The 26,127-nt window shown below is 42.3% G+C and overlaps 1 protein-coding gene across 1 annotated transcript; it reads left to right on the top strand.

Moving 5' to 3' along the window:
- Positions 1-16,127: 16,127 nt before the first annotated feature.
- Positions 16,128-23,219, top strand: LOC143923473 (interferon-induced very large GTPase 1-like). The gene is given in 3 exon segments (XM_077447158.1): positions 16,128-16,435; positions 18,428-19,869; positions 19,871-23,219. Coding segments are annotated over 3 exon segments (4,998 nt in total). The 5' UTR covers positions 16,128-16,143; the 3' UTR covers positions 23,135-23,219.
- Positions 23,220-26,127: the final 2,908 nt, after the last annotated feature.

Raw genomic sequence — 26,127 nt, 5'->3', positions numbered from 1 at the left:
TGTGTATTTACTTTTTTTTTTGCCACAACCACAACACATAGTAGTGCATCACCTTCTACTTCATGTTCATAAGCAAGGTGTGTTAGGGAGCCATTCTGAATGGATATTACTGCATTGCACCAACATGGCAATCGTGCATTACTGTGCATTATGATAATGCATGTGGTAATGGTAATTTTACTGCAACGCAATGGTGTGAATGGGACCTGATTTCTAAGAATTCTGAGAACACAGGCTGCATTGCGTAAGAGGGCATTGGGACCAAAGGAGTGATTCTAGTTGTTTTATCTATCGTAACAACCATTCAAAAGTGTTGCTTATTTTATTATCTACTGTACATGAATCATAAAAGGGTAGGTAAATGGAGCACTCCAGTATCCAATAAGAAGCAGAATGGAGGTGAAAATGTAGTAGTTATTATTGAAAGTAGCAAAAACTAATCAAGCCAATGTGTTTTTGGGGAACAGAGACCCCCCCTTCTTCAGGGCTGCTGCTGTATGCCTTCACTATGCTGCCACTGCCAAACGAACCAGCAACTGTCCAGATTTCGGTGTGTCGCAGACAGAACAATTTGGGATATAGCCCCATTCACCATTAACATACAGCAGCAGCCCTGAAGAAGAGGAGAGTCTCTGTTCCCCTGAAATGCATTGGCTTGATCAGTTTTTGTTACTTTCAATAAAAATGACAACAAATTCACCTCCATTTTGCTTCTAATTGGATACTGGGTGCTCCATTTATCTACCCCTATAAGTAAATATGGAAATGGCCTTTTGGCCATACACAGAGGTAGCATCCCAAGCCCCGCAAAAGTGCTCACCGCCACTCTTCTGCTAAGTTGGGCCAGAATCATCGAAAGCGATCTCTCCCCACCCACCCTCATCATCACCCACTCACAGAGCCTCAAATGAGTCAGTCCAGCTCGATATCCAATCCTTTAGAACTATGAATCCTAAAAGGGCAATGACCAGGGAAGTAATGACCAAGAAAGAAGAGGCAGCTCACAAACAGTATAATGCCCTATTACCCCCTCCTACCTATCCAAAAGCCATAGTACCATGTCATTATGGGGACCTTTTCTTACTTAACCACTTCAGCCCCAGAAGATTTGGCTGCTCAATGACCAGGTCATTTTTTGCGATACATCACTGCGTCGCTTTAACTGCCAATTGTGCGGTCGTGCGACGCTGTACCCAAACAAAATTGAGGTCCTTTTTTCCCCACAAATAGAGCTTTCATTTGGTGGTATTTAATCACCTCTGCGGTTTTATTTTTTGTGCTATAAACAAAAAAAGAGCAACCATTTTGATAAAAACACACAATATTTTGTACTTTTTTGCTATAATGAATATCCCCAATTTTTTTAAAAAAAGTTATTTTTTTTTCTCAGTTTATGTATTCTTCTACATATTTTTGGTAATAAAAATTGCAATAAGCATATATTGATTGGTTTGCGCAAAAGTTATAGCATCTACAAAATAGGGGCTAGAGCTATGGCATTTTTATTATTGTTATTTTTTTTTGGCGGCGATCTGCGATTTTTGACACATTTTTGGGACGATTGACAATTATACAGTGATCAGTGCTATAAAAAATGCACTGATTACTGTATAAATGTCACTGGCAGGGAAGGGGTTAACACTAGGGGGAGATCAAGAGGTTAACTGTGTTCCCTCAGTGTATGTTCTAACTGTGGGGGGATGGGACTGACTAGAGGAAATGACAGATCGTTGTTCCTAGCTATTAGGAACTCACACTCACTCTCTCCTCTCCTCACAGAACAGGGATTTGTGTGTTTACACACCCACGTCCCTGTTCTGCCTCTCGTGCCTGCGATCGTGCGTGGCCGGCGTTCATCACGACCGCCGGTCACGAGCATCGGCACCCCCCGCAGTGCATCGGGCATGCCCACGCATCTGGTATCCCGCTTTAAGGAGCTGATGTACAGCTACCACTGCTCGCGGGATCATGCTGACCTGCCGCAGTATAATGATGGCGGCTGGTCGGCAAGCGGTTAATGCTTATATGCAAGTTATTGTCATAAAAAGTGTCCTGCCCCAGGGGACATGGATCAATGCAAAAAAAAGTTTTAAAAACTGCAGTTTTTTCGGGAGCAGTGATTTTAATAATGCTTAAAGTGAAACAATAAAAGTGTAATATTCCTTTAAATTTTGTACCTGGGAGGTGTTTATAGTATGCCTGTGAAGGATGTTTCCCATGCTTAGAACTGTCCCTGCACAAAGTGTCATTTCTGAAGGAAAAAAAGTCATTTAAAATCACTCGCGGCTATAATGAATTGTCGGCTCCCCGTAATACAGAGAACAGTCACTGAAAGTCATTGATAAAAAAAAAAAATGCTTGGAGGTCCCCCCAAATTCAATTACCAGGCCCTTCAGGTCTGGCGTGGATATTAAGGGGAACCCTGTGTCAAATTTTAAAAAAAAATAACGTGGGGTTCCCCCAAATATCATACCAGACCCTGGATTTTAAGGGGAATGCCACGCCAAATTTAAGAAAAAAAATGGCATGGAATTCCCCAAAAAATCCATACCAGACCCTGTATCCGAGCACACAACCTGGCAGGTCGCAGGAAAAGAGGGGGGACGAGAGAGCGCCCCCCCCTCCTGAACCGTACCAGGCCACATGCCCTCAACATTGGGAGGATGCTTTGGGGGTCTGGGACCCCTCAAAGCACCATGTCCCCATGTTGATGAGGACAAGGACCTCATCCCCACAACCCTTGCCCGGTGGTTTGAGGGTCTTTGTGCGGGGGCTTATCTGAATCTGGAAGCCCCCTTTAACAAGAGGACCCCCATATTCCACCCCCCACGTGTGAAATGGTAACGAGTACATTGTACCCCTACCATTTCACAAAGAAAATGTAAAAAATTGTAAAAAAACACACAGATAACGTTGGGATAAGTCCTTTATTAAAAATAATTTTTTTTTAAAAAAAAAGATTCCAGTGGTGGTAATCCACTCTCGGTATCCTGCGATGGGTGATCATCTCTCTGGGGTCCAGCGATGGATGATCTCTCCTCTCCAGGTCCACCGGAGACACCGCGGGAATCCCGACAGCCTGACAGGTCTCTTAGCTGAGGACGGGGCCACCCGTCACGTGACCCCGCCCCCTCTGACAAAAGGGGAAACTCGGACTTCACCAGTGACGTGCAGGTAGCCCCGCCCCCCGCTGATGTAATGGAAACCTGCATTTAGGGCCGTCTTTAAGGCAGGGCAAAAGGAGCAGCTGCCCTGGGCCCTGTCATTGTTGTGGGGCCCAAAGCAGCTGCCTCATACTTGCCAACTATCTCAGTTTAAATTTCCTTGTGCCTTGAAGTTTTGGCCCTGGAGTTTTACATGTAAATAACTAGCATTCATATGTAAATAGCAGCGGCATTACTAAGCAAATAGCTGTGGCCATCTAAATTGATATGTAAATAAAGGAGGCATTCATATGTATATCATGCTTCCCTGCATTGAGAAGATGTGCTGTAACCTCTAGCAATCAGTGAGCAGTATTACTGTACAGTAATCTCTAGCAACTAATTAACAAGCAGAAATCATTTGCTGTAACCTCTAGCAACTAATCAGTTAGCTGTAATGTGTGCTGTAACTTCTAGCAACCAGTCAGTAAGCAGTAATGGTATGCTGTAACGAACGAATTAAAATTGCTGCCTGATCTGATACAGTAAACTGATTTTAAGTCCAGCTTCTATTTATTGTATGTCTCAGAGCAGGTGGAGAGTGAAATTGCATGGGAGGGGGCCCCCAAAAATTTTTCTGCCCGGGGTCCAATCAATATTAAAGACGGCCCTGCCTGCATTACATCAGTGGAGGGCGGGGTCAACCGCACGTCAGCGGGGAACTCGCAGCTCATCCTTTGTTTGGATTATGCAGGAATCGCACATTTGTCTGGACTTAGCATATTAGGTATAATTTAGTATAATTTTTTTTTAATATATTGGGTTTATTATGAACTGTTTTATTTGGATCACACAGAGTGGCACAATTTTTTTATACTGAGCACATATGTCATATTTTTACATACATTATTTTATATATTGTTTATACTAGCAAGCACTGTCTAACATGGATATTGGTTTGCATTTAACTCTTAACTCTGTGCTTTCCATGCTAAAGTTTTGCCAGCTTGATTTCCTATGCAATTTTATTTTCTATCCCCTGTATCTGTGGAACAATGAAAATGTTTATTTTGAAGTGGATATTTTTTGCATTGTTATCTTTTCTTATATATTGTATAACCCATAATAATGTTGTTTCCAATTCTTAATACTTGTTACACATAGCAAATAATCATGCGATGAGTTCACAATAAATTGATTTAAAATCTTAGAATTTATGTTGTGTCTTTTGTTTATAATTTTAACTTCTAATCTACATGCTGATGTGTGCCCCCAACAAAGGGTAACTAATGTACACTGTTCATTTATAAACAACAGAATGCAATCAGTAGTGTATTTAGGTTTTGTGCTTCCCTAGGCCTGACTAAACTCATGCACCCCGTAACTTAAATATGCCCCACTCCTTCCTACATTTTCAAGTGGGGACACTAGTTATGAGGGCCTGGTGGGGCGGGGGGGGGGGGGGCAATGGATTTCCTTAATTTGCATAGATTTCCTCTCACTTCCTGTTTGGCTATGGGGCAGGAAGTGAAGGGAAATCTCTGAAATGGGACAGGGATGGTAAAAAAATAAACTGGCTTGGGCTATTGTTACTGGCCTCAAAATGTGAATTAAGAGAGTCGATGATTGTAAACGCGATGAGATAAGGTGATCAGCTTGGTGTGGACTTCAAAGAATAACACAAACAGCATGAGATATGACCACTGACTTTGTGGCTGGAAGTAGTTTAATTTTTACATAACAATACATCTTTTATGTGAATGAGTAGGTAAAGTCGCGCTACGTAATATCCACCCTAAGTGTATAAAAACAAACAAACCTCAACGTGGTGAGAAAAAATTGTTAACAGGGTTAGAGCTGCCTATACCTGAAGCCCCCACCTCCTTGTTAAGGAGGGGAGGGAAATTTTTTTTTTTTTTGCAAATATCAGTTTTATTGGTTTTATATCACATAAATACAGAAACAGAAAATAGAGGATAGGCCCACAAATCCCGGTCCCAAGGTGTCAGATACAGAAACGTAAATACAGTAAAAAAAAAAAAAAAAAAAAAAAAAAAAGAGGTAACTGCGACAAGCGAACACAGGACATCCTCTCTACCAGCTATAACACATTGGCATGTGAGTAATATTGTCCATAGTACAGTTCTCTTACGCCAGGCTCTCCTATTGTCCACGCCCCTCTGACACGCAGATCCTAGAAGGTCGGCGATCCGTGGGCTTCACCGAAGAGGAAAGTGGAAAGACTGAGAAAAGAGTGAAGATGGGAAAGAGAGGAGAAGGGGAGAAAAGGCAAAAGAGGGAGGAGAGGGGGAGGGTGGAGACGGGATAGGAAAGATAAGTGGGGGAAATCGGGTCAAGGGAGGGAGGGGGATGGGAAGCAATTCTGGACATGGCCCCCTAAACAGCCAGGTGCACAGAACCAGAGCTTGTCCAATCCTAACATTAACTAGTTTGACCCAAACCAAGGAGGGTTTTGCCCTCTTCTGAATATTTAAAAATATTCCAGTGGGTCCATGTTTTCTGATACACCTCGTGTTTGTTATTCGCGGTCATTATCAGATCTTCCATTCTATTAATTTCTTCTACTTTGTTCAGCCAGAGTGTAATAGTAGGGGGGTTTTGCTGTTTCCAGAGTAAGGGAATACAGGACTTGGCAGCATTCACCAGATGACGTAGGACAGCTTTTTTGTACGTTTTGACAGACATGGTAGAGACATGCAACAGAAAGAAAGCGGGATCCTCCGGGACTATGAAGTCCGTAAACTTTTGAGAGATCGAGCGGACTGTCGTCCAGAAGGAGGTTAATTTGGAACATGACCAGAAAATGTGTAGGATCGTACCCTTACTCGTCCCACACCTCCAGCATCTATCCGATGCCTCGGGGAAGATAGTTTGGAGTCTGCTGGGTGTCAGATACCATCTCGTCAAAATCTTATAGTTATTTTCCTGTGTTTTGGTGCAGATTGAGGATTTAAAGGACAAGTGGATCATATTCTGTATTTGTGTTGCCGTGAACGTACACTGCAGATCAGTTTCCCATTGTCTGATGCTGGGTAACAAAGGCTGGGTAGGGGGGGTGTTCAGCAGGTCGTATGTCTTGGACAGCGTATGTGGGAGGGGTTCCACCCCTGAACATAACTCTTCAAAAGTCGTAAGTTGCCTAGCATATGCTTGCGGGTCCCTCAAGGTTTGAAGGAAATGGTGTAGTTGTACCGCCGGCCAGAAGGTAAGTCTATAAAGACCTAAGGGGTCCATAAGTTCCGCAATGGCAGGCCATCTGTCCTGCCTCACGAAACCTGAAGCCACGGTCCTGTCGGTGTCTCTTAGAGTCCGGAAGTGTGCGGTTGACATGCCCGGTGGAAAGCTAGGGTTCCCTAATATAGGGGTCAGGGGAGAGGTCCGAGTGGTTTGCTGTGTCTTCAGGATAGCTTTTGCACTTTGTGTCAGAGTGTTTCCAATCAGGGGATGTGTCTTAAGGTCAGTTGGGATCCCATCCCAGCACCAGAGTGCCCTATTTAGGGGGATGGTGGATTGCTCCTGTTCTATCTGGACCCACAGCTTCAGTGCCCCGTGTCGTTGCCAATCGACGACTCTGGCCAACTGAACCGCCAGGTAGTAGCCTCTGACGTCCGGGAGGGCTAGGCCTCCTGAATGTTTGGGCATAGTCAATTGTGAGCGCTTGATGCGGGGTTTCCTGTGGGCCCAGACAAACTCCGTAAACAAAGCCTGCACTCTTTTAAAGAATGTGCACGGTATAGCCACCGGTAGGGCCTGAAAGAGGTAGAGGTATTTTGGAAGTATACTCATCTTTAGTAGGTTACATCTCCCAAACCAGGAGATTAGGTTAGTCCGCCATTTAGACAATAGTGCTTTAGTAGTTGTAAGCAACGGCGGGAAGTTCAGCTCATATATGCGCGAAAGGTCGGCTGGAATTTTCGTGCCAAGATAAGTCAGTGCTGTAGATGTCCACCTAAATCGAAAGTCAGTTTGCATCGTCTGTAGAGTGTTTGGCGGTATCGCTATCCCCATCGCTTCCGATTTCGTGAAATTAATCTGTAGATTGGACATAGTCCCATAGATCTCAAATTGGTTAAGCAAGTTCGGGAGAGATATGGCAGGGTTTGTCAGTGTAAATAAGAGGTCGTCAGCGTACGCCGCAATTTTGTGTTGCATTTTACCAACCCTTATGCCCTGGACGTCGGGGTTCAGTCTAATCGTGGCCAGAAATGGTTCCAAGGAGATAGCAAACAGCAAGGGGGAGAGTGGGCAACCCTGTCTAGTGCCATTTTTAATCTGGAAGGAATCTGACAATATCCCATTTGCCTTTACCTGTGCCGAGGGGTTAGAGTACACTCCCGCTATGCGGCGCAACATCACCTCCCCCATCCCCACCTGTCTCAGGACGGAGAACATGTACGACCAGTCCACCCGGTCGAACGCCTTCTCTGCGTCCGTGTTAAGAAGGACACAGGGTGTACCGCTAGATCGGGCTATGTGTATGAGGTTAAGCACCTTGGACGTGCTATCCCTTGCTTCTCGCGCAGGTATAAATCCCACCTGGTCTAGATGCACTATCCGTGAGACATGCTGGGCCAGGCGGGTGGCCAAAATCTTGGTGTACAGCTTCAGGTCCGTATTTAGGAGCGAGATGGGCCTGTAGCTACCGCACAACATAGGGTCCTTCCTGTCTTTATGTATGACTGAGATATGGGCTTTTAGTGTGTCCCTGGCGAAAACCGAACCCGAGTCTAATGCATGAAACAGTTGAAGTAGACGGGGGCCCAGAATTGGCAGCAGTGTTCTGTAATATTGTGTGGTGTAGCCGTCCGGCCCCGGTGCTTTCCCCGGTTTCATAGAGCTCAACGCTTTCTGGAGCTCCACTAGAGTGATGGGTGAGTCTAACTCTTCCCGGATTTCTGGAGGCAGTGAGGGCACCTGGGACTCCCTAATGTAGTCCACCATGGCGGCCCGAGGCGACCCAGGAGACTGCAAATTATATAGTCGAGAGTAAAATTCACCAAATTCCTGAGTAATCTGCTCTGGGAGGGGGGAAATTTTAAGAAGTCAAATAAAGAGGTTATGGCGCTAAACCCGGATAATTGTGTTCAAATTGACCTATCGTCAAAATTGGTGCTATGTAAAAGTGCTATATTAAATTAAAGTGCAAGTGCTTCCTAATTATAAAAATTATAAAAATCTATAAAAATGCAATCAATATTAAATCATCATATAAGTGTCATCATGCAATAAGTGAAACCCCAAATAATTCATATGGTAAATATTCACATATTTTGCGTGCACCCATCCGAACGGACAGAGACGACCGGAGATTACATGCATGTGTTTGTAACAATAAATGTGAGTAGTTTTTAACCTAAATAAACAAAGGATTTTGTTTAAGAACGTATTACACTATGGATGTGTCTTTCCTCATGTATAACTTTTGATGGAGACTATACGAACGGAACAGTGAAACTTCACCCAGTGCACCAGCAGCAGCCAGAGAGCGACACAGTGGCTTACATTGTGAAGGTCCATCTAGCCCCATAAGGGGCGTAAGTTCTGGTGAGAGCATTTACATATTACTACACTGAGTGGCGCACCGGGGATGAAGGTTTCCAATTGAAGACCCGCACTGTTTGCATTAGGGGATGAACGTTCCCTATTGAATTCACGCACTATTTGTATTAGTAGTCTGCGGTGGCAGTATTATCAGCCAAAATATTAATATTGGACACATATTGGATGCGTGTAGCGAATGCACATGCATCTTTATGTGACTATTGGCTGAACTTGGATCTGACCTCTAGCCTTTTTGCACTTTCTTTGCACTTATTTGCACAGTTCATTTTCATTTTGAATAAGGACACTGAAGGATATCTGTAGTGTTTTTGCGCTGTCTAAAAGAAATTTGTCATTTCTATATAAGAACGTAATATCTGCTATGACCTATGTGAATATTTACCATATGAATTATTTGGGGTTTCACTTATTGCATGATGACACTTATATGATGATTTAATATTGATTACATTTTTATAGATTTTTATAATTAGGAAGCACTTGCACTTTAATTTAATATAGCACTTTTACATAGCACCAATTTTGACGATAGATCAATTTGAACACAATACATCTTTTACATTTTTATAGTCACATGTTTATAACCATTAACCATATATAATATAGATTTTAACTTCAGCATTTTAAAACGTAGTTACAACAATGAACATTACTATATTTTAATAACATATATATCCCTGTTATTCAGTGTTATAGATAATTATCTTTATCTCTCTGGTACACTTTAACTGTGCAATAATCATACTGGCAATGCATTGCTTTAACCACTTAAGGACCGCCGTATTGCCATTGTACGTCATCACAATGGCACAGGCAGGCACAAGCACGTACATGTACGTCCTTGCCTTCCAGCGGGTGGGGGGTCCGATCGGACCCCCTCCCGCTGGATACGACGGTCCGTTTCTGACTAGCAGCGATCCGGGATGAGGGGATGGCCGTTGGTTTCTGGCCATCCCCTCTTGATCGCTCCTGTCGAATGACATCACTTCCTCCCCTGTGTATTGTTTACACAGGAAGGAGGAAGTGATGTCATTCTCCTCGGGGCGGTCTTTTTGACCGGACTACGAGGAGAACAGTGAAAGTAAGTGTGCACCAACACTACACTGACACATAGGTACACATAGGTACACAAACCCCCCCCCCCCCCCGATCCCCCCCCGATCGCCCCCCGATCCCCCCCGCCCCCCCCCCCCCCCCAGTCACAGTGTCACTGATTGCATTGATCATATATTTACTGATCACTGCATTCAGTGTCAGTTGTAAAAGTAAAAACTGTCAGGGCAGTTAGTGTTAGGACCAGGGTAGCCCCCTATCACCCCCCAATAAAGATTTAACCCCCTGATTGCCCCTAGAGTTAACCCTTTCACCCCCTTTTGCCAGTGTCACTAAGCGATCATTTTTCTGATCGCTGCATCAGTGTCGCTACTGTCGCTAGGTAGCTAGTTATTTTTTTAAGTTCACCGCCAGGTTTTTATATCGCTAGGTACCCCGATATACTACCCAATAATGGTTTTAACCCCTGATTGCCCCTAGTTAACCCTTTCACCCCCTTTTGCCAGTGTCACTAAGTGATCATTTTTCTGATCGCTGCATCAGTGTCGCTACTGTCGCTAGGTAGCTAGTTATTTTTTTAGGTTCACCGCCAGGTTTTTATAGCGCTAGGTACCCCGATATACTACCCAATAATGGTTTTAACCCCCTGAGTGAGTGCCCCTAGTTAACCCTTTCACCCCCTTTTGCCAGTGTCACTAAGCGATCGTTTTTCTGATCGCTGCATTAGTGTCACTAGTGTCGTTAGGTAGCTAGTTATTTTTTTAGGTTCACCGCCAGGTTTTTATAGCGTTAGGTACCCCCATATACTACCCAATAATGGGTTTAACCCCCTGATTGCCCCTAGTTAACCCTTTCACCAGCGATCACAGTATAAGTGTCACTGGTGACGCTGGTTAGCCAGTTAGTTATTTAGGTTCCCCGTCAGGTTTTTATATAGTGCCAGGGACCCCCATATACTACCTAATAAAAATTTGAACCCCCTGATTGCCCCTAGTTAACCCTTTCACCAGTGATCACCGTATAAGTGTTACGGGTGACTCTGGTTAGTTTGCTTTTTATCGCATCAGGGCACCCACCACTTATTACCCAATAAAGGTTTAACCCCCTGATCACCCGGTGGGTGATATCAATTAGGTTTTAGGGTCAGGGTCTGCGTCGCCCCAGGCAGCGCTAGGTTAGTGCCAGTACCGCTAACACCCACACGCAAAGCATAAACCTCCTGTAGTGGTATAGAATCTGAACAGATCAATATCTGATCTGATCAGATCTATACTAGCGTCCCCAGCAGTTTAGGGTTCCAAAAAACGCATTGTTAGCGGGATCAGCCCAGATACCTGCTGGCACCTGCGTTTTGCCCCCCCGCCCAGCCCACCCAAGTGCAGTATCGATCGATCACTGTCACTTACAAAACACTAAGCACATAACTGCAGCGATCGCAGAGTCAGGCCTGATCCCTGCGATCGCTAACAGTTTTTTTGGTAGCATTTTATATTTAAATCCGGAAGGCAGTGCTTGGTTTTCGGGGTCCCGTACGTGGCTAGGCTCCCAAAAAGTCCCCCACATGTGGTATCCCCGTACTCGGGAGAAGCAGCAGAATTTATTTTGGGGTGTAATTTGACTTATGCCCATAGCATGTGTGAGCAATATATCATTTAGTGACAACTTTGTGCAAAAAAAAAAAAGTTTGTAATATTCCCGCAACTTGTGGCAAAATATAAAATATTCCATGGACTCAACATGCCTCTCAGTAAATAGCTTGGGGTGTCTACTTTCCAAAATGGGGTCATTTTGGGGGTTTTGTGCTATTTTGGCATTTTATGGCCTTTGAAACTGTTATAGGTAGTGAGGAGTGAAATCAAAAATTTGCACCCTTAGAAATCCTGAAGGTGGTGATTGGTTTTCGGGGTGCCGTGCGCAACTAGACTCCCAAACAGTCCCACACATGTGGTATCCCCATACTCGGGAGAAGTAGCGGAATATATTTTGGGGTGCAATTCCACATATAACCATGGCATGTGTGAGCAATATATCATTTAGTGACAACTTTTTGTAAAAAAATATTTTTTTTTTATTTTTTGTCATTATTCAATCCCTTGGGACAAAAAAAAAATATTCAATGGTCTCAACATGGCCCTCAGCAAATAGCTTGGGGTGTCTCCTTTCCAAAATGGGGTCATTTGGGGGGGTTTTGTGCCATCTTGGCATTTTATGGCCTTCAAAACTGTGATAGGTAGTGAGGAGTAAAATAAAAAATGTATGCCCTTAGAAATCCTGAAGGCGGTGCTTGGATTTCGGGGTCCCGTACACGGCTAGGCTCCCAAAAAGTCCCACACATGTGGTATCCCTGTACTCAGGAGAAGCAGCAGAATGTATTTTGGGGTGTCATTTCACATATGCCCATAGCATGTGTGAGCAATATATCATTTAGTGACAACTTTGTGCAAAAAAAAAAAAAGTTTGTAATATTCCCGCAACTTGTGGCAAAGTATAAAATATTCCATGGACTCAACATGCCTCTCAGTAAATAGCTTGGGGTGTCTACTTTCCAAAATGGGGTCATTTGTGGGGGTTTTGTGCTATTTTGGCATTTTATGGCCTTCGAAACTGTGATAGGTAGTGAGGCGTGAAATCAAAAATTTGCACCCTTAGAAATCCTAAAGGTGGTGATTGGTTTTCGGGGTGCCGTACGTGGCTAGACTCCCAAAAAGTCCCACACATGTGGTATCCCCGTACTCGGGAGAAGTAGCGGAATATATTTTGGGGTGCAATTCCATACATAACCATGGCATGTGTGAGCAATATATCATTTAGTGACAACTTTTTGTAAATTTTTTATTTATTTTTTGTCATTATTCAATCCCTTAGGACAAAAAAAAAAATATTCAATGGGCTCAACATACCCATCAGCAATTTCCTTGGGGTGTCTACTTTCCAAAATGGGGTCATTTGGGGGGGGGGGTTTGTACTGCCCTGCCATTTTAGCACCTCAAGAAATGAGATAGGCAGTCATAAATTAAAAGCTGTGTAAATTCCAGAAAATGTACTCTAGTTTGTAGACGCTATAACTTTTGCGCAAACCAAAAAATATACGCTTATTGACATTTTTTTTACTAAAGACATGTGGCTGAATAAATTTTGCCCTCAATGTATGACTAGAATTTAGTTTATTCGATTTTTCTTATAACAAAAAGAAGAAAATATATTTTTTTTTCAAAATTTTCTCTCTTTTTCCATTTATATCGCAAAAAATAAAAATCGCAGAGGCAATCAAATACCATCAAAAGAAAGCTCTATTTGTGGGAAGAAAAGGACGCAAATTTCGTTTGGGTGCAATATTGCATGACGCGCAATTACCAGTTAAAGCAGCGCAGTGCGAAATTGGAAAAAGACCTCTGGTCCTTAAGATGTTTATTCTTCCGGGGCTGAAGTGGTTAATAGACATTATTTCGGTAGTACTCTTTTTTAACCACTAGATGGTGCACATTGCATGTCTGTATGCTGCAATGCATAAGCTTTACATACAATAGGTTTTTTTCTATATTAATAACAGAAACCATGTGCTTTCTAATCTATGCAATTTTCAATAAATCAGGTTTAAATATACCTATTTAGAACGGTTTAGTGCTTATAATAGACATTTGTTCTGACTAATGCAGTATTTTCATGTTTTTATGCCCTTTTCACTTGTTTCTCACACATGCTGTTCTAAACTTCTAATTACAGTAAAACTATAGCATAAAATCTGCTGAGACTTTTTCTGCATCTGCTCAAGATGTTTAGGAATCTTTCTATCACAGGTTGATACAGATTAGGAACAATTTAGAGTACATAACTGCAAAGAATCATACAAACAGCATGAGATATGACCACTGACTTTATGGCTGGAAGTAGTTTCATTTCCAGTCACATGGTGTGTGGCCTTATATAGACTCTGTTTGTGTACCTTCTCTGCCATCTACTGGTTATTAATAGAATAGAAGGGACATATTTAGGAATAAAATAAAATAAATGAATATGTACTTTGCTTTGGGGTGTCTGTTTTGTGACCAAATAAACCCCAGTCCATCACACCTACTCTTCACAAGACCTGCCTGTACCGGAAGACTTAAGAGCTCATTCAAGCAAGACAGTGGCAACTTCATGGGCAGCGTATTGCAGATTGTCTCCTGAGATTATTTTCAAGGCAGCAACATTGTCCTCCCGGAACACCTTCAATATGCATTATAAGGTGGACCCTGCTCAGCTCACAACAGTAGATTTTGGAAAATCTGTTGTGCAGGCACATACTTATACTATTGATCATTAATAAATGTCTTCTTTCTTGCCCCCTCCGATCTGTAGGGGTAATTCCCACTGTGTGCTGTCGTGATGCACCAGGAAAATGGAAAATTTCATACTAACCTTTCCATAATTTTCCTTTTCTGGTGCATCTTCATGGCAGCATACAGACTTGCAACCTTTTGGTGAAAGTTGCATGGAATGCTGCAGGTAGGATAAGTCTTATGCTTGTGGAGAGGAGTATGTTTGGAGCTCTAGGTTAACCACAGAGGGAGCACTATCCAATTAGGGTATGGATATACTGTTAAAAAGTCAAAACATTGCAGATTAAATTGATTAAATTATAAAAAAGTCCAAAGAAGTACTGATGATAAAGTCCAGGCACTATAGATACTGGCAGCCAGCCGTCAGAGTAGCAAATGACTCTGTGGGTAATGAGACAGAAAGGGCGAGAGGTAGCGCCGATCTAAGTGCAGCATAGGATTAAAACAATATATTCTGTAAATAAACAACTCACATGTGTGAAGAAGTAAAAGGCATGTAGTGCACTGAGTGCACAAATGTCTCCTCTGTCCGTGCTGGATGGTGCTGGTGGCTCTGATGCTGGGAGATCAGCTGGGCGGGAGGTTAGGTGTCATCTGGGCAACGGCAGTGTCAGATGAGAGGTGTGGCTGAGCTCGCGTTTCGAGCCCTGAAATTAAGAATTATACTTTCTGTTTAAGAAGACTTCGCTGAGAAGACTTTCACTGATTAGAGCGAATGCAAAACTGTGAAAATTACAGTACAATTAATGTATAATCCATGTGTAGCGCCCACCACCTTTAGTTGGGTGCTAACAGGTTAATGGTTAATGTCAGGTTAAATTGCCAGTGCCTTACTGTTCTTTCTGTACAGGCCTGGAGGTTTGGTTTCGGTTAGGGAGGAGTTGTAGGTTAGAGGGGGGTGTGACCACCTGTTCCTCAACCTGGAAAACCCTCCCTTGCTCTCCAGAGGAATATTCTGGAAAGGAGACGGGTGCAGGGATTGAGGGACAGGCAGTGTGTATGGCCCTCGTCCAATCGTTAATTTGTTTGGGCAGGGGCGGGTCTCATACATATACACTGGGGTCACATGTTCCCTGGGGGGAGATGGGATGAGATTTAATCCAGAAAGGCTGCAAAATGTGACCCACAGGAGCAGGGCTGGAGGGCCTGGGGGTACCTATACCCCAGTGCTAGAAAGCCACAGCACTGTGCTGGAAAGCCTGAAGGTTCAGAGACTCCAGAGCTGGACTTTTCCTGAACTGGCATGGGAATAATTGACAGGATGCAGGTGAGGCCTGGGACTTCCACCATTTCAGAGTACCACGTGCTTTTCAGAGAGGCATGCGCCAGCTTGTCACAGGAAAAAGGTTTTGCTACTCGCGCAGCTCGCAAAGAGAGGCAACTTATACTGTCCTGCATCACTCACAGATCACACAACATGGACCGCAGCATCAAGAATAAAAGCCTTTGTTTAATTGTTGAACTGTGTCTATGATTTTTACAGCAGGGGTGGAAGAAGCGGGGGTTAAACCAGCCATAGTGAGTAGTGCGCTTCACATGTATAGGCCAAACTTTGTTTTATATCTTTTGGACAGAGAAGGGAACATTAGAATCCCAGTGAGTTTTTTTTTCTTTGTGTTTGTGGATATCCCTTAAATTCTTGTTCCTGAAGCCACAACAGGAAGTGAGTGCAAATCCCTACAATGTGAGAGGAAATCCCCTTTTATACAATTGTCACCGGTGACCCATTGGAAGATTTATTCTCACCTCCTGTTCCTGTGACAATTTACATTTTTTTTTATTTCCCCCCACTTCCTGTCTTGGTGGCAATGATCAGTTGAATCTCCCCGGTGGGGACACAGCTAGCTATACAAACCAGGACAAAAGGCTCAATCCTTCCGTACTCCATCCAAAATTATTTTGCTTTTACATACACGTTTTAGGTAAAATAGGGTAAATTATGTGGTTATAAAAAATCAATTTTAACTTTAAAAATTAATATTTGCAGATTAACTGGTCATTTTATTCATTTGTTTATTTTTAGATTCTGAAATAAAGAAATCATGACTTCTGGCACAGATGCCGCAGAGACGATAAAGTGTCTTAGATGTAAATTAACAGAAGTGTTTGAGGAGGACGCGGAGGGTCTGTGTGATGAGTTGGGGTCTCAAGGCCTCATAACCCCGGATGAGATGATTCAACTCCAACATGATGAAGATCCAAGAGGGAGAGTTGAAAAAATTATGAACATCGTACTACAGAAAGACGAACACTGCCAGGCATTCTTGTGTCATCTTGAGAACATGATCCCCAGATTTCCAGAACTAAGTCATCTATTTAAGTACTTTCCAGAAAGTAAGTCACCTCAGCTGTAGAAGTATTTCACAAAAAATGCCTTGCTTAAATAAAAGAGTTACATGTTTCTATTTTGTGATAGCACTTAATTTAGTATTGTTTTTTGTTGTTTTATCTACATTTTTCATAGGGCACTCTCAGCTTCATTCACTTTTTTTATATTTAATCCATTACAAAACACAGCTAAAATGAATCTGGCCAACCACCATGTCACTTACTATCGGAAAACTTTCTCAGGACAATCGGAAAGGCACAATCTAATATGTATATATACTGTATATTTTACTTTAAAAATTCCCAATGCCTGAGCAGTGTTTCCATTGGAACTGCAACTTGTACATTTCATTTTACTTTTGGCACCTGTCATCACTACAGGAGAACTCCTCTGCCAGCCAGTTATTTCAAGCTCTTGTAATATACCTACAGCACAAATGTATTCACATATGCATTGAGACCGTTGTTCCATACCCAGAACCAGTGGCGGAATTATCTGTGTCGCACTTGCGACTGGGCCCTGCAGTTTTGCCACTTCAGGGGGGCCCGTCAATCTGCCAGTGTAAGGGGGCCCACGGGCCCATTCACCCATCTGCCCTCACATCTGCCAGTGTGAGGGGCCGCCCTTCTGCCAGTTCGCTCCACTGGGGAGAGGGGTCTTTTGCTCGCTGACAGCTCTGAGGGGAGAGAAGGCAGAGCTGAGACAGTGGACTGCTCCGCCTATCCAGAGAGAATGTAGGAAGGTGGGGGGCGGTCACTGAAAAAGAAAGTCAGCTGACCAGCTGACACCAATCGAGTGCAGGGGGAGGAGTTCTCTCCTCTGCGATTGCCAGGAGTCCCCATAAGGCAAAGGCATCCCTGGGCTGCAGGCACTGTGAGGAAGAATCTATTGCTTGACCTAAGTAAGTGACAAATTGCCATTGCAATTGATCCCAACCTCCACCACCTATGCCTCTTACTGATCCCATCCCCCCATTACCACTGCTGCCACCCCCCCTCAACACTACCACTGCCACCCCCCCTCAACATAACCCCTGCCACTCCCCTCAACACCACTGCTGCTATCCCCCAACACTACCGCTGCCATCCCCCCTGAAGACCACTGCTGCCACCCCCCTCAACACTACCGCTGCTATCCCCCCTGAACACCACCGATGTCACCCTCCAACACTACCGCTGCCATCCCCCTCAACACTACTGCTGCCACCCCCCCCTCAACACTACTGCTGCCACCCTCTCTCAACACCACTGCTACCACCCCCCTCAACACTACTGCTGCTACCCCCCATCACTACCGCTGCCACCCCCCTCAACACCACCGCTGCCATCCCCCCTCAACACTACCACTGCTATCCCCCCTCAACACCACCAATGTCACCCCCCAACACTACCACTGCCATCCCCCTCAGCACTACTGCTGCCACCCCCCTCAACACCACTGCTGCCACCCTCCCTCAAAACCACTGCTGCCACCCTCCCTCAAAACCACTGCTGCCATCCCCCCTCAACACCGCCATTTTCACCCCCCCCCCACAACAGCACTGCTGCCACCCACCCACAACACCACCACTGCCACCCCCAACACTACCTCTGCCACCCCCCACAACACCACCGCTGTCCCCCCAACACTACCGTTGCCACCCTCCCTCAACACCACCGCTGCCACCGATGGGGGCCCTTCATGATTTCTTACACCGGGGCCTTGAAATTTCTTGTTACGCCTCTGCCCAGAACCATGATGTAGCCAAAGAACATGGCCATTCCATTTGAAATGTACTAACTTTAGCGGGTTTCCAAATCCAATGCCCAAAGTAGCATGATAAAAATATGGGAGGCTCCAAGTACTTTAATGGACTTGTATTTCTTCAGTGAAAAAGTTGATTGTCCTTGTTTTTCAAGGTAGAAAACCATTCACATACACATTTATTGTTTTAAACCATGTATTATGGTAAGGCTTAACATTAGGTTATATATTAAAACCATTATGTTCTTTTACAGATAAAGTTAAGATTTTCTGCAAACTTCTTGTCAGTTTAAAAATGGAGCATTTAACTGATTCCAAACTGACATTGAGTCACATCCTAGAAATTGGAGCAGAGATTCTGAGTGATGTCCATCCCCAGACCATTCAAGATGTACCATGGCATTTTCTGAGAAAGCTGATGGCCTTGAACAGAGCTGCACTTAATACTCATTATGGAAAAGATACACAAATAATCAATTCAATTGAAAACATGTTTGAGTCAATGACTGAAGAGGAAAATAGTCCAAATGAATCTATTCACCCCCTGGATGTCCTGTGTGTTCTCCTCCATTGTTCAGACAGTTTTCTACAACAAGAGATTGTATCCAAATTGTCCATGTGCCAGTTTGCTGTCCCTCTGCTGCTTCCTGCTGGTGACGGGTCACACTGCACCCTCATGCTTTGGGCAATGAGGGACATTGTGAAAAAGTGGAGACCCCAGTCACTATCAGACAGTAAAGGGTTCAGTGAGGAAAATGTGGTGAATATTTCTATGCCAATTTTCTCCTTCATTAGATTGGGTGACAACAAGCTATCCAAATCTAAAATCCTGAATCAAGTTCTTAATCCAACCCAACAACACCAAAACTTCTTCATACACAATGATATGGAGGGCGGAAACATTGAGAGGAAAATATCTGATGGACTGGTGGAAATGTCCTGGTATTTTCCCTGTGGTAAGTCTGATGTTTTCCCAGAACCCATTGCAGTGACCAACCTCCGAGGAGACCTGGAGTCCAACTGGGACCAGTGTACATTTTTAACTCGAGTCTCATCAGCTGTGTTTATATTCATTGAAAATATTTGTGAGAAACAATTCAGATTGTTATCATCTTTCAGTAACACTGACACTCAGTTTTATTTCATTCTTACTCCAGAAAAGGGTAAAAAAATAAACTCAGAGATCACAAAACATATAAAAAATCTAATGACAATTTTAAAGATGAGTGCAACCAATATTATTGCCAAAACCAGAACAGAAAATGATGCAGCGTTAGTGAAAAAAATTCAAATTTGCATTGAGAATGTTTTAAAAAACTGTCAGAAAGAAAGGCAAAATCTGTGTAGTACTAAAAATAAAATAGAAGGACTTCATATCTTTGTTGATGAGAATTCTGATGAATGTCAGAAAGCAAAAGAGAAAGCAAACCAGATTACTTCTGTAATAAAAGATGTGGAAGGATATAAAAAGGAAACACTAAAATTACAGGGAGATCTGTGGAAAGAATTGTCGAAAGTGGAGAAAGAACTTTGCAGAATGACAAATCAAAAGAAACAAGATGCACAAGAATATCATTCTGAGCTCACGCAAAAGCTTAATTCACTCCATGAAGAACAATACCAGCATCATATTCCTGTAGGCATATTATATTTTACTGAAGCACTCACTGACCTCTCCAAGGCTGAAAAACATTATTTTTTTGAAGTGGATGAAATTTGAACTGGATTCAGTTGCAAGAAATAACATTTCCTTGCTGCAGTCTGAATACAAGGAAAAATGTAACAGTAAATCCGATACCTCAGAACTTAAGAAGCTGGATGAGAAGATCTCAGACAGTTCTTTAGGAATAGAACATTTTGTACGTGAGCTGGGACAGTTTTATGAGGCCGAGTATTCTACAGTTGTTAACAAACAGAATAATAAATACCCAAGACAATTCATTAGACTTCCAGGAATTGCTGCAGATCTCCTACTAGATGGGTTTCCATTGGAGTTGATTGATGGTGACGCCTCTAACATTACTTTACAGTGGATAACTGATGTTCTGAGTGAGGTAGACAATAAGACAGGAGGACAATGTAAAATGAGAGTGATAACGGTACTGGGAGTGCAGAGTACAGGGAAGTCCACCCTTCTGAACACCATGTTTGGTCTGCAGTTCCCGGTGGCCAGTGGAAGATGTACACGAGGAGCCTTCATGACTCTTCTGAAAGTAAAAGAGAACTTCCAGGTGGAGCTGGGCTGTGACTTCATCCTGGTGATTGACACTGAGGGGCTGAAGGCTCCAGAGTTGGCCTCTTTGGAGGGCAGTTATGAACATGACAATGAACTGGCCACATTAGTGGTTGGGTTGAGTGATATCACCATCATTAATATGGCCATGGAGAACACGTCAGAAATGAAGGATATTTTACAGATTGTGGTCCATGCTTTTCTTCGGATGAAAGAAATTGGGAAGAAACCCAGCTGTCAGTTTGTACATCAGAATGTCAGTGATGTGTCCGCTCATGAAAAGAACATGAGAGACAGGAAGAAGTTTCTGGAACAACTTGATGAAATGACAAGAGTAGCTGCAAATATGGAAAAGAAAGGTGGAATTACATGTTTCAGTGATGTGATGGATTATGATCCTGAGAAACACAACTGGTACATTCCTGGATTGTGGCAAGGGGTTCCACCAATGGCTCCGGTAAACTTTGGCTACAGTGAAAATGTTTATGAGTTAAAAAAATATTTGCTGGGATTTTTAAAATCTCAAAACTCTAACCAAACACAATGTAAAATTCTTATCTTCATCATCTGGATAAAAAGTTTGTGGAGTGCAGTGAAACATGAGAAATTTATCTTCAGTTTCAGAAACAGTCTGGTGGCTGAAGCTTATACCAAACTGTCTATGCAATACTCTCAGTGGGAATGGGACTTCACCAAAAAGATCCATAGCTGGATGATCACCAAAGAAACTTACATCAGAAATCAATCTGCATCCAGTCTCAATACTGAGATGTACAACCAGTTTAAAGGAGATCTTCAGAACTTACTGTTAGAAGAGGAAGATGCAATGCTGAAGTTACTAAAAAAATATTTTGACAGCAAATGTGAGAACGTTCATCTCATTGAGCGATACAGGGAAGATTTCTTCATGAGTGTGAGGTTCCTGAAGAAAGAACTGGAAAGGAATACGCATGATAAACTCAATGAGGCAGTTTCTATCCAGAAAGGCAAATTCAAGATCCTGGATATTCAGAAGACATCTCTGGAACGGATTGAGAAAGAAATAACAAATCTCCTAAAAAGCTGCAGAGAAAGAAATTGTGAACTTGGTGACATAGAAGCAGAGAGAGAATTTGAAGAGATGTGGAAGAAAACACTCTCTGATTTAGAAATAGAGGAACTGAAGAGACATAACATTGGACAAACAATTCTGCAGCAGCTTAAGAATGAAATGGGTGTAAGGGGAGGTGGTATTAATGAAAAACTAACCAAAGTGATGAGCTTGGAAGGCTATGGGGTCAATCCATTTGTTACTGACAAAAGCCATGTTGAATGGACAGTTTTTTCCACAAATCGCAATCCAATCTATAAAAGTCAGGCCCCCCTGGACAAGATAGAAGGTCTTGTATTGACTTTGAAAGAGATGTGTGATACATACATCAAAGAGAAGGCAGGCAGCACAGGGGATTATGATGATACTTACTTTCAGGAGTTGCTACATAAAATCAATGATAAACTCAAAGACAAAACTACTACATTTCATTTTTCTTCCAAGTTTGAGCTAGATATAAAACTGTTTATATTTGCAATAGCATCTAGAGCATTTCAGGCCCTGCATGACAGATTCATTCAAGAAAATGACCCCAAAATTTGCCTTAAAAAATTAAAACCTCAATACTTGGCCATGTTTACGAACATATTCCATGAAAAAGACGAATGTCAGAGCAGAGCCAAAAAATTCTGTGAGCTCTGCCTGAAGCCATCGCTAACTGATTATATTCTGCGACATCTCGGCAAGGAAATCATTGAGGTCATTCTGAAAAGTTCTGACAGCCACATATTTAGTAGTAGAAGTGTTTTTCAGTTAACTGTCCTGGAAGACTTGCTGAAGAAAAAAAAAATTGGACAATATAATTCCTACATTAATAATTATAAGACATTTTTAAAAGACTGGATCTCCCAGTACATTGAGAAATTCTACAATTCAGCAACTCTAAAAACCTTAGAAGAGAAAATTTTATCTCCAATCATTGAAAAAATTAAAGACGTCCTGAAGAGTGAGAAATGTGTGAAAACAGAAACCATTGTTACATTTCTGGAAAGTTTCTGCAAGTTATTAGACAAAGACATAGTGATTTCACAGAATGAAATGACAGTGATCACTTTCCACAATACAGAAAATGTCATCCAGTTCTCTGAGGACATTGGTTTCTATCTTTCCAGCGTAAAGGAGCAAATTTTATCAGACATGGAAAAGATGGACACTGAACACCTTCTATCCAGAGTCACTATGAAGCCTCAGGAGGAATTGTTGAAGAAAGTGATTGGCTGTGGTAAGCAATGTCCTTTCTGTAAGGTCCCCTGTGAGAATGCTGGTGGTGATCACCAGGAGCACTCTGCATCTCTCCATAGACCTCAGGGACTTGGAAGATACCGATGGGAGGAAAATGAGACTTTAGTCACTGACATATGTTCCACTGCTGTTGTATCAAATGCTAGATTTAGAAATTCTGACACAGAAGGAGAATATCACCCATACAAAGACTATCGTAAATACTATCCAGACTGGTTAATTAAGTCTGATAACAACCACAAAGACTCAGATTACTGGAAACACATTTTTGTATGTTTTAATAATGACTTTGCAGGGGAATATTCAGCAAAGCCGGCTGAACTTCCAAAAGACTGGAAGGAAATCACAGAAGAACAGGCTCTTGCAAGTTTACAGGAATCTTTCAAAAAGAAATAAAAATAACATGGCTGTATTTGTGTCACAACTCATAACCACTTGACAACTGGGCACTTAAACACCCCTTCATGACCAGGCCAATTTTCAGCTTTCGGCGCTCTCACACTTTGAATGACAATTACTCAGTCATGTAACACTGTACCCAAATGAATTTTTTGTCCTTTTTTTCCCCACAAAAATAGCTTTCTTCTGGTGGTATTTGATCACCATTGGGTTTTTTATTTTTTGCGCTATAAATGAAAAAAGACCGAAAATTAAAAAAAAAAAAACATTTTTCTTTGTTTCTGTGATAAAATTTTGCAAATTATTTCTTTTTTTTTCATGAATTTTGGCCACAATTTATACTGCTACATATCTTTGGTAAAAAATAACCCAAATTAGTGGATATTATTTGGTCTTTGTGAAAGTTAGAGTCTACAATCTGTGGTGCGAATCATAAAAAAATTGATCACATCTGATGTACTGGTGGCCGATCTCATTTCTTGTGACCGGAACAAGCCAGGAAATTACAAATACCCCCCAAATGAGCCCTTTTTTGAAAGTAGACATTCCAAGGTATTTGGGGGGTTTAGAAGCACATGATTAGAGCCAGAGGCTCTAATAGGCTTAAAAAAAGGCTGGGCTCGGGGCGCGGAGCACTGAGCCCAAAGCTGACCCAATTGTGTGACAAAGCTGACCCATTGTCACACTGATTCTCCTCCCCGGCCACTCGGGAAATGGGTCCTGAGACCCATTTCCCGATTGGTCAAATAGAGAAGCGATTCTATTGGGCCACGATGAGGAGAAAGAAGGAGGGAGGAGCTGTGGAGGCCACTGGAGGAGATGCAGGGGACAAAGCCTGCACCCAAAAGGTAGCGCATAGTTGGGTAAGTGCGGGGGGCTCATCGATTGACCCGAACATCCCCTTTGCATGGTACACCAGACACCCCCACTAAGAGAAGAGCGAGAGCAAGCACATCAGATTCCAAGAGGGAGAGAGAGCACCCAACCCGAATGAACCACACTGGGGGGGGTGATGTGTGTGGTGGTGGGGGGGGTGGTTTGTGGGTGACCCAACCGACCTGGGGGGGAAGGGGCTGTGGGTGAATTGTGTGCCGCTCCCACCCAGAAAAAAAATCACCACCAGCCGCCACTGCGTCTGTCAGGTTCAACCTCAGACTGAAAAACAAATACCTTGCATCTTCACAAAGACTGTAGAAAATGGGGGGGGGGGGGGGAGAAACACACATGCAAATAATAGATCCCTTCTTATCTCAAATGTAAGCAATCTTCTATATTTTGTTGTTCTAGGCTAGCATCTAAAGTGTATCAAAGGCCCTCTTTTTTTTTGGGGGGGGGGGGGCTAGCAATCCCATCAGGTTTTTATTGTTGTATGCATCCATGGCAGTTGTCATTGGGAATGAAAGTGATGTAAAATCCCTTATTTTTAAGTCAATGGAACACAAATAGGTGACACTTTTTTGCAGAAACAGCCATTACATTTTGGAAAGAATTCCTTAATTTCCTGTTGTGTCCATGAGAAAGGATGTGAAAGTATCTCTTTAATTTAATTAATCTTTTCATTTTTACACCAGTGTTTCTATGCATTTAGCCCATTAAAATCAACATGCGTCTTTCATAAATCCATACCATCATTTATGTTTTTCATCTCTAGCAAGCTTCCATTTATGACATTATTTTCAACCACCTATTACAAATGGCCCTTATCAATGCAGCAAATATATTTCTAACATTGAAAGTGCATATAACAGATTTATGCTTACAGCACCTTTTTAAAAAATGATAACATGATTGCTTTACATCAGCCTAGTGATGCTGTATCAGTCATTTACATGTGTGTAGTAAGTGGAAGGAAATGCTTAGAAATTATTGAGCTTATTAATTATTTTGTGTAGTTGTTTCTGAACTATATCACTGTTAGGACAGAGGAGAACATTTGCCATTGTGCCAATGACATCATCATACTTTATACCAATAGCAACATTTTCCTTGTGTTCAGTGAGACATTTAATGAAATTGATCTTGTTTTCTAGCATTGTAATTTAAAAAAAAAATTGTTACTTTATTATCATTATTTTAAATTGGGATATGTCTTACTATCTTAAGCAATGTGCCTTCCATGTTAAGCTCTTGCCAGCCTGATTTTCTATGCATTCTTTTCTAACGTGTGTATCTGTAAAACAATTAACGTGTTTATTTAGAAGTGAATACTTTTTGCTTTATTTGTATAAGTATCCCACAATAATTAGCTTTCTAATCCCTAATACTTTTTACACATAGCAATAAATCATGCAACGTGTTCACAATAAATTGATTTGGAACCTTCTGATTTATGTTGCGTCTTTTTGTTTGCAATTTTAAGTCCTGTTCTGTGTGCTGAAGTGCGCTTCTGAAAAAGGGGTAACTTATTAATTTATGAATTATTAACTCTAGTCACTTATAAAGAATGCAGTTATGTAGTCAATAAAAGGAAAGTATTAAATTAAGCTTACTATAATTCACAAAGCTCAAACAACAGGATAAAGATACTTATTTTCAAATAAGTGACAGTTATTTTTATTTGAGTCTAATAATATTTGAAAACAAGTCATACTGCTAAAATAATAATTCTTATCCTTGTGTTAAAGCATTTTAAATTGAGTCACATATATTGTGCATACAACGAGTTTAAAGTGATTGTAAAGTCTTGTTTAAAAAAAAAACGAAAAACAAACTTTTTAATTTTGCACAAATCAGCCTCAATCCTCCTTTTCTCAGGTCCCTCTTTGGCTCTCCTGGCCCCTCCCTTCTGTTAAGTGCCCCCACAGCAAGCAGCTTTCTATGGGGGCACCCGAGTTGATTCTTAGCTCCCTGTGTCCATTCATACACGGAGCCCCGACCCGGCCCTGCCCCCTCTCTATTCTGATTGGCTAACTGGCACCGCTGCTGTGTCTCAGCAAATTGGGAAGAGAGTCTGTTAAGTGTATAATAATTGGTTTGTGTGATCACAGACA

Source organism: Lithobates pipiens, unplaced genomic scaffold, assembly GCF_037356315.1.
Source record: "Lithobates pipiens isolate NorthernLeopardFrog02 unplaced genomic scaffold, aLitPip1_a1.2 Scaffold_22, whole genome shotgun sequence".
NCBI classification, from domain to species: Eukaryota; Metazoa; Chordata; class Amphibia; order Anura; family Ranidae; genus Lithobates; species Lithobates pipiens.
The sequence above is the reverse complement of the archived record's forward strand: the minus strand, read 5'-3'. Positions and strand labels throughout refer to the sequence as shown.